The sequence below is a fragment of the Zeugodacus cucurbitae genome, chromosome 6, assembly GCF_028554725.1.
Source record: "Zeugodacus cucurbitae isolate PBARC_wt_2022May chromosome 6, idZeuCucr1.2, whole genome shotgun sequence".
NCBI lineage: Eukaryota > Metazoa > Arthropoda > Insecta > Diptera > Tephritidae > Zeugodacus > Zeugodacus cucurbitae.
The window spans coordinates 56,831,992-56,848,630 of record NC_071671.1 but is presented as its reverse complement, the minus strand read 5'-3'; the positions used below and the strand labels follow the sequence as shown (position 1 = coordinate 56,848,630).

At 29.5% G+C, this 16,639-nt stretch overlaps 1 protein-coding gene and 2 long non-coding RNA genes across 4 annotated transcripts in view; 2 read left to right on the top strand and 1 right to left on the bottom strand.

Moving 5' to 3' along the window:
* LOC114804311 (uncharacterized) overlaps positions 1–16,639 on the bottom strand; it is a 152,612-nt gene that overhangs the window by 74,989 nt on the left and 60,984 nt on the right. The window lies entirely within an intron of this gene.
* LOC128922747 (uncharacterized) lies at positions 1,969–9,539 on the top strand. The gene is made up of 2 exons (XR_008471926.1): positions 1,969–2,107; positions 9,296–9,539. It is a non-coding gene; the product is annotated as an uncharacterized LOC128922747 (long non-coding RNA).
* The window catches only part of LOC105214951 (serine protease filzig), a 43,471-nt gene continuing 36,380 nt past the window's right edge, over positions 9,549–16,639 (top strand). Inside the window, exon 1 of the mRNA XM_011188662.3 lies at positions 9,549–9,901. Within this exon, the coding sequence (XP_011186964.1) occupies positions 9,661–9,901 (241 nt within the window). The 5' untranslated portion in view covers positions 9,549–9,660. The remainder of the gene's footprint in view (positions 9,902–16,639) is intronic.

The window sequence follows — 16,639 nt, the reverse complement described above, 5'->3', positions numbered from 1 at the left end:
ACTGGTAACTGCTACGCGTGCAAGAACAAATTTGCAAGACTCAACAAAAAAAACACAGTTTACAAAAGTGTTCAATCTGCACAGCTACCAGTATCTCACTCAGAAAATGTTCCGATACCAAGATGTCCAAGTCCAACTGACAGATATATTTAACAATGGGCCACTTTGATGAAAAACTTCAAAAAAAATTTTTGTATGAAACCATGATTGTAACTCAAAAAAGTAATGATGCAGTTCGATTCGTAGGACCCGAAATAGGGGGAAACCGTCAAATTTGGTCTTGTCTTTTTTTTTTTTTTTGAAAAAAGCTATCACAGTGTAATTAATGCAAATAACATAAATTAAAAATATGTTTAAAAAAATTTGGAAAATATTTTACTAATACTTAAAGCGAATATTCCGACATTGAAAAATATAAAAAAAAAAAAATTTTATTAAAATTTTTATTGAAATTATTTTAAAAAAAATATTTTTTATATACATATTTAATAAATTATAAAAAACATTGTTTAAAAAGTTGCAAAAATAAAAAAAAATCTTTAAAACATTTTTGAAAATATTTTATTAATAATTAATGCGAATATTTTGGCGTTGAAAAATATAAATAAATTTGTATTAAAATATTTTTTTAATAAATTTTTATAATTTTTTTTTTAATTTTTGAATAAAACTTTAATATTAAAATAATAAAAAAATAGTTAAAAACTATAAATTGTTTTATTAAATTGTATTGAAAATATTTTTTTATTTTTTAATAAATATAAATATTAAATTATTAATAAATAAAAAAACATTGTTTAAAAAGTTACAAAATAATTTAAAGAAAAAATTATAAATATAATAAAATATATATATATAATTTCCAATGTCAAAAAAATAAATTCCACACAATTTTTATGAAATTTTCAAAATATTTTTATTTAAATATCTTAAACGTTAAGAGAATTATGTAATAAATGCTACAGAATTATCACAGAACCTGAATCTCTAGTCCCCTTGTATTGAAAATCTCTATTTTTATTACTTTAAAAACAACAAAAACAAAAATCGTTTGAGAGTTTTTGTTATAAAAGTTAAAAGAGCTTTTATTATAAAAAATAAAATCTTTCTGTTATTTAAAAAATTGTCATTTTGCAATTAAAAAATTAAAAAAATAACAGCTTAATTTTTCAATTATTTGTACCTTTTAACCAATTATAAGTACCTTCAAAAACACTCTAAAAATATATTACATAATACAAAAGAACACCGTAAAAAGAAATTCTTCACATAATATTGCATAAATAATTAGAAGAAAATGAAACAATCACGAAAAAACTCCGCATTTGTTTACCGCAACTCCTTTAAACACCTTCCTCAAGTACTCAACAGCGCTCACATGCACTCACTCACTCTCTCCCACAAGCGCCTCAAAGCAAACGCTATCACTCTCTTTGCACAAACACTCGGCTTACCAGCGTTACTCATTCATTACAAGCGAACCAACAAGTAACGCCAGCAAGAAAGTCAGTCAACGGCAGCAGCGCAAACAGCAACAACAACAACACACCAACACAAAAGCAGCAGTGACAGTCAGCTAAAAAGCAATAAGAAACGGCTTTGCTTTTGTTGTTACATTATAAACGTTTTGTTAGCTTGTTATTGTTGTTATTGTCAGAGCTTTATTGTGCCGGTACTAGCAGAAGCGAGTCTTCGAGCAAGTCATATTCAGGCAAGCAAGCTTTGCTGCTGTTGTCGCTGTCGCCGCTGCTGCTGCTGCTAAAGTGAAAGTTGCACAAAAGCGTGGTCCGTTATCTCGACGATGCGGCAGTGTGGCAGCGCTTACTACAAGCAATTCACACCAGCACCAGCGACAGCGCCAGCACACACTCATACGTTGAACGTCCACGCTGATGGACGCATGTGCGGCAGTTCGCTGTAGTGACTTGACTTCTTTGGACATTAAGAAAATATTATATTCATATATATTATATCGTAGATATATGTGCATATACATACGTACATGTATGAGCGTACTACAAATTAAACTCGTTCGGAATTTCTACAAACGCTTGAATAGTGCGGTTCTTTAACGGTGCTGCGTTTTTTTAGCTGCGGACGAAGTAAAGTGTGTGTGGTATAAAAATATGTTAAAGTGTTTCTTGGTTTCTTAATGGAAATTTGTGACAAATTTAAATAAATTAAAATTAACTAAAAACAAGAAAATTCACGATTTATTCAAAAAAATACGATTTTAAACGAAGAAATTAATGCTTGTGTGCATTAAGTGGCACTGAAGTGAAAGGATTTGTGTCAGAAGTAAACTGAAGTTGAATTGCAAGTGAAAATACTCAAACGATATGTGGCGAAATGTGACAAAATAATATATTTTTGGATTTAAGTGAATGAAAGGCTATAAACTAAAATAATATATTGTGAAAATGTATACAAACAAAAGCGAAACAGCGAAAAATGGATTTTACATTGATAAGGGATTCTTGTTTTTTAACAAAAATACTAAAATATAGGTGCTTATTAGGAAAAAATTTACATATTAAATACATGGGAGTAAAGGATATATTTTATATTGACAAGATTCAACCAATATTTGTGTTCAATATTGAATCAAGGATTATTTTCAATATACTATTTATCCAAAATCAGCTCCAAATTACTAGAAGCTACTAAAAAACTGCATCGAAATAATTTAGAAAAAAAATTATTAATTTTGGAAATTTTTTTATAAAATTATTTCATGTTTTTATAAGAATTTTTATCTCTAAAGTTTAAAAATGTTTTTTTTTTTTAATAAATAATATTATTTAACTGCTGTTGGATTCACTTAAATGAATTGCTTTCCGAAATGATAATCATTGGTGCTTGATACAATTTTATTTGTGCTCAATTGCTCTTCTCATATTTTTCAACTGTGTCAATTAATAATTAATAATGAAATATAAATTATCAGTGTGAAATTTTTCATTTTAGTAGTCATCTATCTATCAATTAATAATATAATTTCCTTAACCAAAGTCACTCCCAAAATCATTTGAAAAAAAGGTAATAAGAATACCTTCAAAGCATTTTAATGGGTCCCGTTCCTTTCATATCTACCTTTATATCTACCTTTATTAAAGGATTCTTTATGAGATCTAAAGAAAAACAACAGGAGCAGACTATACTTCGAAGCAATCACAAGCGAATTTTTTTTAGAGACTTTCAAAATTAAATATTTTTTGTATCACGTACAAATCCGATGAAGTGATATCAGTTTAAAATCAAATAAGCTCCAGAAATTTCATATAATTTAAAGAAATTTATGAAGGTAAACACTTCTGCTAAATGCTACCGAATCGAATTATTCCTCTTCGCCTTGATTTTGTGCGAAAGCCCTTAAAGAGACACTGGGCTAATAATGATTTTTATGAGTATTTTCATAGGCGGCCAAGAAGCATTCTCTACTAGACCGACAGATTTTCTGAAGCAATTTTTTTTAAGAGCTAATCGACTAGAAATAATTAAGCAGATCTCATATCGTTTTTCGATCGTTTATATATGAGATTTTCTGTTAAATTCATAAAGAACATTTATTCACAAGTGGAAAATTGATTATAAATTAGTGTCCATTCTAACAAAAACAATTCTAACAAAAATCGAAATCAGCATTTTTATACTCTTGCAACAAAAGTTGCTACGAGAGTATTATAGTTTTGTTCACATAACGGTTGTTTGTAAGTCATAAAGCTAAACGAATTAGATATAGGGTTATGTATATCAAAATGATCAGGATGATGAGACGAGTTGAAATCCGGATGTCTGTCTATCCGTCCGTCCGTCCGTCGTGGTGTGGCATCGCCCACTTATAGGTCAAAAACCATATCTCAGGAACTACTCGACAGATTTCAATGAAATTCGGTATATAATATTTTCCCTGATAACACATGTGAAAAATGGCTGAAATCGGTTCACAACCACAAATACTTCCCTTATAACTCAATTTTGAATTCCATCTCATACCTTCACTTTATTATATGTACCATTGAGACCATTGAATGAGGAACCAATGAATTTAGCGGAATAAAACTTTACACAAATACTATATAGATCACTGTGGCATCACTTGTGAAAAAATTGTCGAAATCGGACTATAACTTTTCAATGCCCCGGATATCGAAATTATTTTCTTCTAATAGTGTGTCTCTGTACCAGAAATGGTTAAAATCGAGTTATAATTTTCCCTAGCTCTCATATACCTAATTATATGATTTTCAAAAATACGATGAGCTTAATAGCTTATAAATCGGATAATATGTGAAATATCTTAGGCAAATTAAATGAACATATAATCTTAGATATAATGTATGTTGGTGGTGAAAACGAGTGAAATCGGTTAATAAATTACCTCAGCCAATAAGGTATATATTATGATTTTCGTTTTTATTTTCGACTTTATGCCGAATATATGATTCAAATTGTGTGTTATTTTAATGAAAATATAGCAATAAATTGCGAGAGTATAAAATGTTCGGTTGCACACGAACTTAGCCTTTCTTTACTTGTTTATGTTTTTTTTGTTCATGAAATAGACAAATCATTTTATTTTTTCCAGTATTTTACTTTCAAATCTGTTTTAAAGAGATACATTTCATTAACAATTGGGCCTCATACCCAGTTGAGGGATATATCATGAAATGCATTACTTCTAGCATGCAATAAATTTAGCAAATTTTACAATACTTTTATGGACGTGAGTACGGAAGACAGCCAGTTAGTATGAAATTGGATAAGTACCAAGTACCAGTAAATTCGAGCCAGTCAGTGTAAAATTCTAAACTATATTTTCTAGTTGTGATAAATTACAAAAAATATCATGACATATTGAAATATATTAAAAATTCTTGCGGATTCAAATAAATTTGTTGACTACTTTGCCTGCTTCAAACTGATTACAATCATTATCCACCTTAGAATTTTGAATTGATAACTTGATCTGAAATTTAATTGCTCTGGTTTACGGTTTCAATTTTGAAAACTTTTTGAAATCAAGACAAATTATTTTACAAGACTTCTATAACATAGTAGAAGACAAATAACAAATATAAATAACAATTTTTTTATATATTTTTTATACAATTTTGGTTGAAAAATGTTCATACAGTTTCCCTGAATACTATTAAAAGCTCACTTTCATAAAATAAATAATGAATTCGAATTTCGATTCGATTTTTCGGGGGAAAATATATATACTTAATCTGGAGAACCTGCTCTTTCCAACCATGCCCACTTTATTCCCGAAAACCTGGCACAGTATACTAAAATTTCCCCAAAAATAGTGAATACACAGTATTGCGCAAAATTTCAGCAATTATTTTATGATAATTTTTAATAATTTTTTTTTAAATATTTTTCTGAAATTTTCATGATTTTACGGCAGTGAAAACAGAATATATAGATATACATTTTTTTTAATTTCCTATTGAAGAGGATTTTAATTAAATTAATTTCAGTTGGAATTGTGCCGCACAATACTGTATGATTGACGTATACATTTTTTCTGTATTAATAGCATAAGAACCAGCAAATATCGGCTATTAAATCTCAATAATTATTATAGATAAGTCATAGCAAAATCCAACACAATTATTAACATTTAATAACTAACAGTAGCTTGACACATAAGCGTTGCAGATAGCTGTTTATAACACAGTTTTCCTACATATTAAACTCCACACAAACAACAACACGAATTAAATAAATAAATAAAATACACACAATAAATCAGAAAAAGTATGCGAAAGAAAAATCTCGCGGTTAGTAGTAAATAACTGCCACTACAGAACAGAATGTGTTAATTAGTGTCTTTGACCAATATATGTGGGCTTGCTTGCTGTACAACGCGTCGCGGGTACGCGCGCGCCTCCATTTCATCGCCTTGGCATTGGCATTGGCATTGGCTTTGCATGCGAAACGCTCGAGCAGACAGTTAGTTTACCGGACCAACAGAACGCCTGCAGCAGCAGCAAACTGTTGTCGCTGATAGTCATTTACCACACATGTATATGTATATACAGATATATTTAATATATATATAAAACTGTATGTAAGTCCCTCAACCCACTTCGGTTCAGTTAGTTATCACGACCGGCAAACCTACTGTCAGTTAGTTTCGGATTCAGTTTTGGACCGTTTTACCTTTTTTACCGTGCGTTTGTTTTTTGCAGTGAACTCGAAAAAGACCGTTCTTTTCGGTGATTCGTGCAGTGTTGTTTTTGTTGTTGTTGTTGTATGCAGCTTCTTTTCTTTCTGTAGCTATTACTTCATTGCTGAATTTCCTCTCAGCTTACTGTTGTTGTACCTTTACAGTTCTTGCGCATGCGTAGCTGCCGAAAGAAATATATTGCGTATATTTGCTGCTTTGTTGTTGTTGTTGTGTCGTAATTTTACGCCATTGCCAGTGTTCTTTATTAGCTACTTTGCTACTGCACATTTTGCACATTCTTTGCTTATTGCATTTCGCGCTCATAATAAGCATAAATTATCGGCTTGGCAAGGCGAATTTGCCACTCAACGCCTATCGAGCGGCCAATTGCCTGTCTGCCTGCCAGTCACCCCTGTGCAACAACAACAACAACAACAATAAAAACAAAAACAGTTCAGCAACAACAACAATATACAACCAGATGCATACAACAACAAACACATGCATGATAACAACAACAACAACACATACACATGATAACACCAACAACATTAACACCAATAATTAAGTTGGAGAAAACTGAGGCGAGCAATATTTTCCGCTGCAGCTAAACAAGTTCGTTGCTACAGTCTTTCGTGCGTTCCCTCCTCCTTCGTGCACTGCCAATCAGCCAGCCAGCCAACCGCCACGTTTTTGTTGTTGTTCTTGTTCCTGTTGTGTTGTTCTGTAAACGTCGATGTTGCTTGAATGAAGCGTATGATTGAGCATGCAGCAGAATAGCGGTAGTTTTTGCAAGCAATAAGACAGTGTATAACAACAAAGCGCATATAAACTTGTGCGCTAAAATTCAAGCGTAGTTTATGAGTTCAGCAAACAGTAGCCAACTGATGCGTGTGGTTTGCTTATTTGTGTACGGATGTGTGTTAGTGTTGTTTGTATATGTAGCAGCATCCGCAAGTCAGGTTGTTGTGCAGAAAAGAATATATTTTAGTGTGTGGAAATATTGAAATAATAATGATTTTTTTTTACGATTGAATGGTAGAACTTTGATAAAGGAATTTAGATTGGAAGAAAAATAATTAGAAAAAAATAAAAATAATAAAATGAAAATAAATATTTTTTTTTAGAAATTAAATTTTATAACAGTATTTATAAAGCATAAATGAAACATAAATCCAATTATTACAACTAATATTATATTCAGTAAATAAAATTATTTCCATAAAAATTCAAGAGTGTGATAAAGTAAAATTCATACTTTTGTTAGAAGCAATAATTTTTTTTAATTTTTATTTGTATTCGAAATGAGGAAATATATCCTAAAATGTAATAAAAAATAAATTATTTATGGTGACAATTTTTTTTTTTGCTTTCTGGTGCAAAAATAGGAAGTTGATTAATTTTGAAACATCAGTTTTCCTGCTTAGGATTAAAAAAATTGAATTCAAAAATGTTTCTCTTTTTACAAAAAAGTGTCTTTGCCCCTACCTTTTATGAAGATATCAGAAATCAAACAAAAAATAGTTGGATTTTTATATTTTTTTAAATATACCATCAACGTTTTTTTTTTTTTTCAATTAATAAATTATCAAAACAGTAATACATGAATTCCAAACTTCTTTTATATTTTATATTACATTTTTTACAGTTGATAATAAATAGACTGAATTCTGAAAATAAATAACTTATATTTTATTTCATGATTAGCAAGAATAAACTCCCAACATCATTTTCTGGCCCAGAAAGAATTTTTGAGATATATACTCTCCACACAAATTTTAATAAACTTTTTTAATATCTAATAGGGTTACCAAAGTTCTCTTTTTTTTGGCAGTGAATATTATAAATTATTCTGACTTCAGAAAAATAAATTTATCAAATTCTGAAGATTATTAATTGACTTGAAAATCTGTCATATTTCAGTTCAATAACACATTAACACGTTATAGGTGGGTTCCAAAATTACAAATTAAAAAAAAAAAACATATTGTCTTATTTTCTTTGAAATAACATTATCTAGTTAATGAACGAAGGATTTTTTTTTATATTGTTATTATAACTATTTTTGGAGACAATATATGCCGAAAATTTGTCCAAAAAAGTGTGTATTTTGGTTTAAATTCTATCAAAAATTCAAAATTTCAATATTTTCTTTTTTCCTTCGTTCCTTAACTAGATCTATCTATACACTATCGAAATATTTTTGGTTTATTGTTTTTAGATAAACCAATCATGAGTTATGATGTCCACCGCTAGACCTTTTTTTTTTTTTGACCTGTCATGAGAGATGACGTCCAAACGGCTGAGTTTTCGGAATTTTTAAATCAAAATTTTACAAAATACTGTTAAAACATGTATCTTAATACATTAAATTTTTTTTAAATACCCTTGTTTTTAGCTTCTAAAACTCACCTAAGCCCTTAGTACAAATAAAGCATAAAAACAAATAATTAAAGAAATAAATATTTTAAAAGAATAAGAAATATTTTAAATATTTTGTATGCATTTTTAATAGACAAATATTTAAATATTTATTTTTTTAATTAAAAGCATTTAAACATTAACTAGATAGGGTTCTGCTAGATTAAGAGACAGTAAATATATACAAATATAATAAAAAAATAATTATTCGATATTATTTTAAGTGAAAAAAATTTAAATATATTTCGTCGGATTCCAAAAACTTTAAAATAACATTTATACAGATTTATAAATCACAAAATTTTAAATTGGAATTGAAAATTGTGGGTAAAAGCTAACAATTTAAAAAAAAAGGTGAAAGAGTATGTCCTTTATTGAAAAAACTATATCTGAATTCACTACAAATCTAATGAACGCATTTCTAGAATTATCGAAGAACACTTTGATTCATACAAAAACATTTCGCCGCGTAATAAAAACAAAACATTTAATCTCCGACCAAAAATAACAATAAATTGGTGTTAAAATAACAGTTAAAACAAAAATAAAAAAATATTAATTGTTCCAAATTCTTTAAAAACACGAAACAATTAATTGTTCTAAATCTTAAGAAATAATAGAAATAAATAATTGTTCTAAATTCTTTAAGCAAACACGCACAACTCTCTCTACAACTAACCACTTTTCCTTTTACAGCGATAATTTCCACTCACCTTTCTATGACTGCTAACTAACTGTGCTCAAAAACGCAACAATTAAATCAACAACAGTGCAATTAAACACAATACGACGAGCGACGACGAGCGCATGGAGCGCACACACACACACAAACAAAAAACTTATTAAATGAAAAATAATTAAAAGCGACGACAAATCGCGTATTGACCGCAAAAGCGCATACAAAGAAATACTACAACAAAAAGAATTCAAAAAAGAAAAATAACAAAGATTAAAAAAAAAAATTTGCAACAAAGCACACTTTGTTGTTGTTGTAATACAATTTTGTTCAAAATTCTGTGCCGTGGAAATTGTTCTAATCTGCAGTGTCGCCTAGCATCGGTATGCTGAAGTGGGTTAGCGCAGCGACGCGCCAAAGCGCGTGGCTATCCACAACAACAACAACACCAACAATACCAATGGCGAATGCTAAAAAGTCAACAACAAAACACACGCAGCAACAACAGCTGACCTCCAAATCAACATCAATCAATTTCGGCATGTGGCTGCTAACAACCGTGTATATAATGGCCGCATTTGTGCAGGTGACAAATGGATTTAAGCCAATTGATGTGAACAACAGTGGTAAGTGCCCAAGATCAAGTGTTTTCTGTTATTTTACTTTTGTTATTATTTCCCTATTTATTGTTGTTGTTATAAAATGTATGAGAATGAGTATTTTTGTTTTGGTTCATTAAGTGTGTCCGGATTTTATGGTACTTAGTGCTATAATTTTCTAGAATTCGAACAAAGCTCAGCTCAACTGCGAAGTACTAAATATTATTTCATGCACTCGAAAGTATAATTTGTGTTGACATTTTTAGGCGGCCTTTATTGACATTTTTCCAATAGTGACACAATTAAGCCCTTAACGGTAATTGAGTGCTTGGCAATTGTGATAAATTTTATGAAGTTTTAGCTTCAATGTAGAACTCTGTAATATCAAAACAAATTTATGGAATTGTTATCAATTTTTAATACGTTTCATTGATTCCAAAGAGACAAAATATTCTCTCTGATAAATTTTCATACAATGTTTACTCAATAAATAATATTATAATAGAAGCATCTCCCCAGTAAATCTTTTGGTTACTCGAGGCCTTTTAACTTCATCTCATAGAAGAAAAAGGGTGCTGATCTATCTCTTAAGAGATCTCACTCTTTTTATCAGACTTCAATGTATAAAGGTAATTTAGAAGATGACGAGTTAGAATAACACAAACACCATGGACTACCAACCCGCTCCGAATCCGACTTCAATATTGCTAGCGTACCCTCTCTTGCAATCTTGTCCGCTTTACAGTTCTCTGATCTTAGTAGAAATACTACATGCTACTAAGCTGAGTCTCAGAATAATATTATAACAAAAACATGGGAGCTTTCGAAAGGAAGTCCAAAAAGAGCTGGATAAATCCTTTTATAATAATTATATGAGAAACAATTTTGGAACAATGCGATAGTAATTGAAGTAATAAAGATTTATTCAGACAATTTCGATATTATTGCTTGTGAAGATGAAGATTTCATATTTGGAATTTCTTGGAATTTTAGTTTGTTCTACGAAACTTTTAAATATTAATTTTTCGATGTCTCCAAATAATCCCGATTAAAGCTTGAACGAATGCCGATATTATATTGAACATGTTTCCTTTTAAAAAATCAAAAATACTTGCCTACAGCACCTTTATTATAAGCTGTAATCTCAAAAATCATTATTTGAGCATTTAGCTCTCGACAATTACTATAAGAATGTTTCAAGTAAGCCAGTTGGAGATATCACGGAAATTGCATATTGTTGTCACAGTTATTGATTGACAATCATTATCTAGCTTCATCATAGTACTTCCCCTACTTTCAGAGTAATTTATTTAATCTACTTAGAAGTTAATCAGCATCAAAGCATTGCCTTTAAAATTTACTAGAAAAAACCTCTGAAACAGTGGAGATAATCAGCACTGGTGTATATGATCCAGAATCCTTGAATGTCAAATAGTTATTTATGTTTATTATTATTCTTTATATATTCTTCATATTGTTTTCCTGAACGCTAAAGTCCTAACTGAACTTTGGTATCGGAGTATGCACTCCTCTCAACTTAGATCTCTATTGTACGGAATTTTGAAAACATATTTCTCCAGAGATATATTATATCTCTTCTCAACATTTTTACATACAAATAATAGTGGATATTTATAGCAGTAAGCTTAGAAAAATACCTATTCGTGTTAGAAGACTATCAATCAGACGCATATCTATTACATTTATAAAATAACTTACTCTTACCCTAACCATTATCCAATTTGTTCTCTTTAACAGCCATTTATTGTTGTACTTGCTTAGTGAAAGCTTGCTGCCTTGTCACTTGCTATCTAATATTGTTTTATTTAATTTTCTTATTAACGTGATTTGTTCAGAATAGCTGCCGGTACATATTAATGCTAAACTGGTATCATTGATCTAACTCATATTCTTCTGCGGTCATTTGCTGTGCGTGAGTAAATAGTGGAAGAAAGCAGCAAATGATAAATATTGTTACACTTAGAGAAACAATTAATTGCGATAATTTAAATTAAAAAGTAGGGAATTTAATTACAAAATATTCTGAACTCACATGATTAATATGGATTATAAGAGATTTAATATTAAATATGAATAATTATCGTTAATAATTATGGATGTACTCATTTTCATATACATATATATGTGTATACAATATATATTATAGAATCTCTTATCTTGATATACTCAATCGGGATAACAAAAAATATTGCGGAAATTCTTAAAATGTTAAATGTTTTGAACTAGAGTTGCCAACTTTCGAAACTATGCAGCTGATATTGTTAGAAAATGTCTGCTACAAATGAGTAATTTAAGAAACTTCGAATTTTCGAAACAATTGGAAACAATTTTTTAATAAATTTAAAAATAAAGTTGCCACCCAACAAAAAAATAAAAGAGGGTTGCCACCTAACTCAAAAATTAAAACTGCAAAATACATACTTCGATCATGGATTTAAGATATTTTTAGGCGAATTTCAAATTTTTTTGAAATGGAGTTGCCACCTAACAAAAAAATAAAAGAGTGTTGTCACCTAATTCAAAAATTAAAACAGCAAAATACATATTTCGTTTACGGCAGTACATTTAAGGCATCTTTAGACAAATTTTAATATTTTTTGAAACAGAGTTGCCACCTAACAAAAATTTTAAAATTCAATTTTGTTGTGAGATTTGGATAGAGAATTCTTTTGTTATGTTTTTTGACGCAGTATGATCATCTAATATGCTATAAAAATGCATAACGGTACTTGAAATGAAATATAGGATCAATTGCCACTTGTTACACTGTCTTCAAAGACTAGTTTTGTATTAGGAAAACTAGACATAATTGCTTACATACAAAACTGCACGCAGCTTTTACGCCATTTTCTACACACACTTACTTATATGAAAGCAACTTCCTGTGGCGTTACGCACATTAGCCGAACAAGAATGTGAGAAATTTAGTACGCGTTGATCGACAAATGGCTACAGAACACACATATAGACAATTTGCACTACAGATAAATTACATATGTATGTATATATGTATTACAAGCTTTACATGCAAATACAAAGATGTCTTACAACAATTTGCATTTATTTCTATTTTCAACGCTGCCAAATGACTTTCTTGTCTAATGCGCTTATAATTTGCCAAGTGTTAATTGTTGACAGTTTAACTCTGTTTTTTTCACTTGAATATATTCTGCGCATGTTAGCTAGTGAAAAGTGAAACACATTTCGCACTTAACGGCTAAATGGTCGGTGTGGAAATTGGTTTGGTAGCGAGAAAACGCAAGCTAATGATTAATGCCAACAACAACAACAAGCGAACAAAAGCCATAGAATACTCTAATTATAGAAAGTAGGATTTGAAGTGGCGCATCAGGCGTATATAAGACAAATGGTTGGTTAGATGCTGACGTTCTCAATGAGTCTGCTTGAAGCAAATACCGTTTTGTTGTGTGCTTGCACGCATAATTACGCACAAACATACATATAGAAGCATATTTGTACATATATGTATGTCTCTATATATATATCTGTTATACATATATACATATTATTCTGAGTTGTTGCGCTGCTTTGATTACTCTTGCGCTGCCAAACATGCACTGCAAATTCCTAACTCGCACAGGCGCATGTGCTGAAGCTCAAGCGCGTTCGTTGCTTAAGTCTTTTGTATGCGCGCGCCAACTAGTCGCTCGCGCTAAGCACCCAACGAAGTGGCATAAATGCAAACCGGCGAGTTTTAATTTAAAAACACATTCGGTTCATATATATAAGCCTACATTGATGAGTTATACTGTCACCGACGTCGACTGGAAAAATACTAAAATTTCACAATATTTTACGCACTTTCACGCTTGCAAGTTGACATAATAAAAATGTGTTGAGACGAAATAAAAAATGTCTTAAGGCAAATATGTCCCCTAAATAAAAAAAAAATGTGTCCCAAAATTCTGTTTGGTGCTATTGTAATAAAATATTAAAGCCGAAAGAGAATGTGTTACATATGTCCGTTTGTGAATCCCCGTAGTCAAGGTATATGGGTCAAATTGGCGTTTTTATAGCCGCAAGATGTATGTTGCACAGAGTAATTATAGTTTTGATTTAAACTAGTTTGGCCTTGGAGTCTTTGTTGCAGAGAGATAACGACAAATTATTACAATAAAATCTAACTTTGAGGTTTCATACTCAATTTTAGTTTAGTAATATTTAAAATATTATAAATCTAAAAATAAAAATATTTAAAAAAACTTAAATATAATATAATTAATATTTATAAAAAAAAATAATTTAAAAATTTAGAAAAAATAAATATTTTGAATTGCATTTTTTTTTGTATATTCAAATATTATATTACAAATTATAATTAAATAATCATATATATTTCAATAATCATTTTAAAAACCCAAAGGTAAAAAAAATTAAAATATATAATAATTTTAAAAAGCTTAAAAATAAAAAATTTAAATAGAAATAGAAATAAGCATTAAGAGTTAAAAAACCTAATAAATTTAATATTTTCTTAAAAATATTAAAAACTAAAACAGAAAATTATAAAATTGTACAAAAACGAAAAACAAAAAACCGTAACCTTTTAAATTAAAAAAAAAATAAAAATTATATATTTAAAAATATTATAATTGATAAAAAATTAAGTAAAATCTATATAGTGAACACAAAATCAAATATACCAAAAAATAAATAAATATTAAAAATAAATCATATTAGGTCTACAACTTTGCTTCCGCCGTTTTCCAATAGATGGCTCTAGGGTCAAGCACTGGTCGATTAAATCGATTAAATCGTTTTATATCGATCTTGGACATTTGTGTCAACATTAACCCAACAAAATATTTGTGGAGATCTGTTTGCATCCCAAACTTATTCTCAACTGAAAATGTCACTTTTTGTGCCGAATTCTCGACGTTTGCGGGAATGTCTCTAGGGTCAAGCGCTGGTCGATTAAATCGATTAAATCGTTTTATATCGATCTTGGACATTTGTGTCAACATTAACCCAACAAAATATTTGTGGAGATCTGTTTGCATCCCAAACTTATTCTCAACTGAAAATGTCACCTTAAAAAATTCATATTTAAAAATAATATTGAAATTACAAAAAAAATAAGTAACATATTTAAAAATTCAAAACTAAACCCAAACACCAAAGAAATAAAAAAAAAAAAAAACAAAACAATAATAATTTAAAAAGAGATTAAGAAGTAAGGCAAAAAAATTGAAAAAACTTAATTCCATATAAGATTAAAAAAATGTCAAGAATTATAAAGTAAATACTCCTAAAAAAAATGGAAATAACAATTGAAAAATTAATTGATCAAATTCTAATCAAAAATTAAAAAAACGGAAATAAATTTAAAAAAAATTAAAAAATAATAAAACTAGAAAAGTAAACAATAATATTAATGAAAACAAATTTTATTTTAAATTGAGAAATGGAAAAAAATCTAAAAAACACAATTTTAAAACTAGAAATATTAAAAAATATTAAATAAAATATATACAAATTTTAAAGTGAAAAATCAGTATAAAAACTATTAAAAATTAAATTTTACAAAATTCATCATAAAAAATTTAAGCAACTTAAAAATCTTCAATTATGTTTTAAAAATTATTTACCTCAAGCATATTGAAATTACTCTCAAATACTGTAAACCTCAACAATGTTTTTAAAACTTAAAAAAAAAGTTATGAATTTTATATTTTCAATACGAACTACCAAAGCATTTTACTCCACCACACGTGAACCACCCGCTGACACGTAAACATAAACATAAACACACTTAGAAGTGTGCTAAATGAAAACGTGATGGCATAATTATTACATTTTCATTGCTGGCAAAGCAAACTTGACGGCTAACCGCCACTCAGAAGTAGTTAGTAGCATTTCGGCGACGTCTTTATGTGGCACATTGTGGTCAACAACAGTAATAAGAACAAGTATTATGTGCTAACAACAAAACGCAGTGGCAAAAACAACAACAAGAAAGGTAGTTAATATTAACAAACTTGCAAATATGCAATTCATACATGTAAATATATACATTTTTATGTATGAATGCATGTATGTATATATATGTGTGTGTGTGTTTACATTTCGAGCGCTTCCATTTCCATTATCACTCGCCATAATTTCACAATCACGTTCCGTAGTCGCTACCGGTTGCCGCTGCGGTGCGCTGTCCGCTGCCCACTCTCTGACTTGTTTGTGTACTAAAAGAATTTCTCTGGCTATTTGCTCGCTTTCCGGCTGCCAGCTATTTGTAGTAGCTGTTAGCATGTAACACACACATACACATACATACATGCATATACATATATGTAAATACATAAAAAAAATATATATCACAGAGCATAGTATAGCGCATAGCATAACCATGGCGGTATTCTATTTTATGCGTCTACATGTGTTTGTATGTATGTGTGTAACAGCTCACTTATTACTGTTTTATTTGTTTGCCATTGAAAATTTCTATTATTTCTTTCAAACATACCGACACACATGCGTACATATGTATATTGTAAGGCAAGGCACGTTTCTAACTGCATACTCTGCATAAATAGCTATGTACTCGTACATATGTAAGTGCTGGTGCGTGCGTTTGTAGCGAGACGGACGTTCGTTGCAAATAGAAATTGTTGTTAAGTGATTTTTCTGCTCAATAACTGCAAAGTAGTGTGTTTGAGGTATTTTTTCGCTTTCTAATCTTCGGAAATTTTTATGAATTTTAGTTTTCCTCGTTCATTTGAAAGT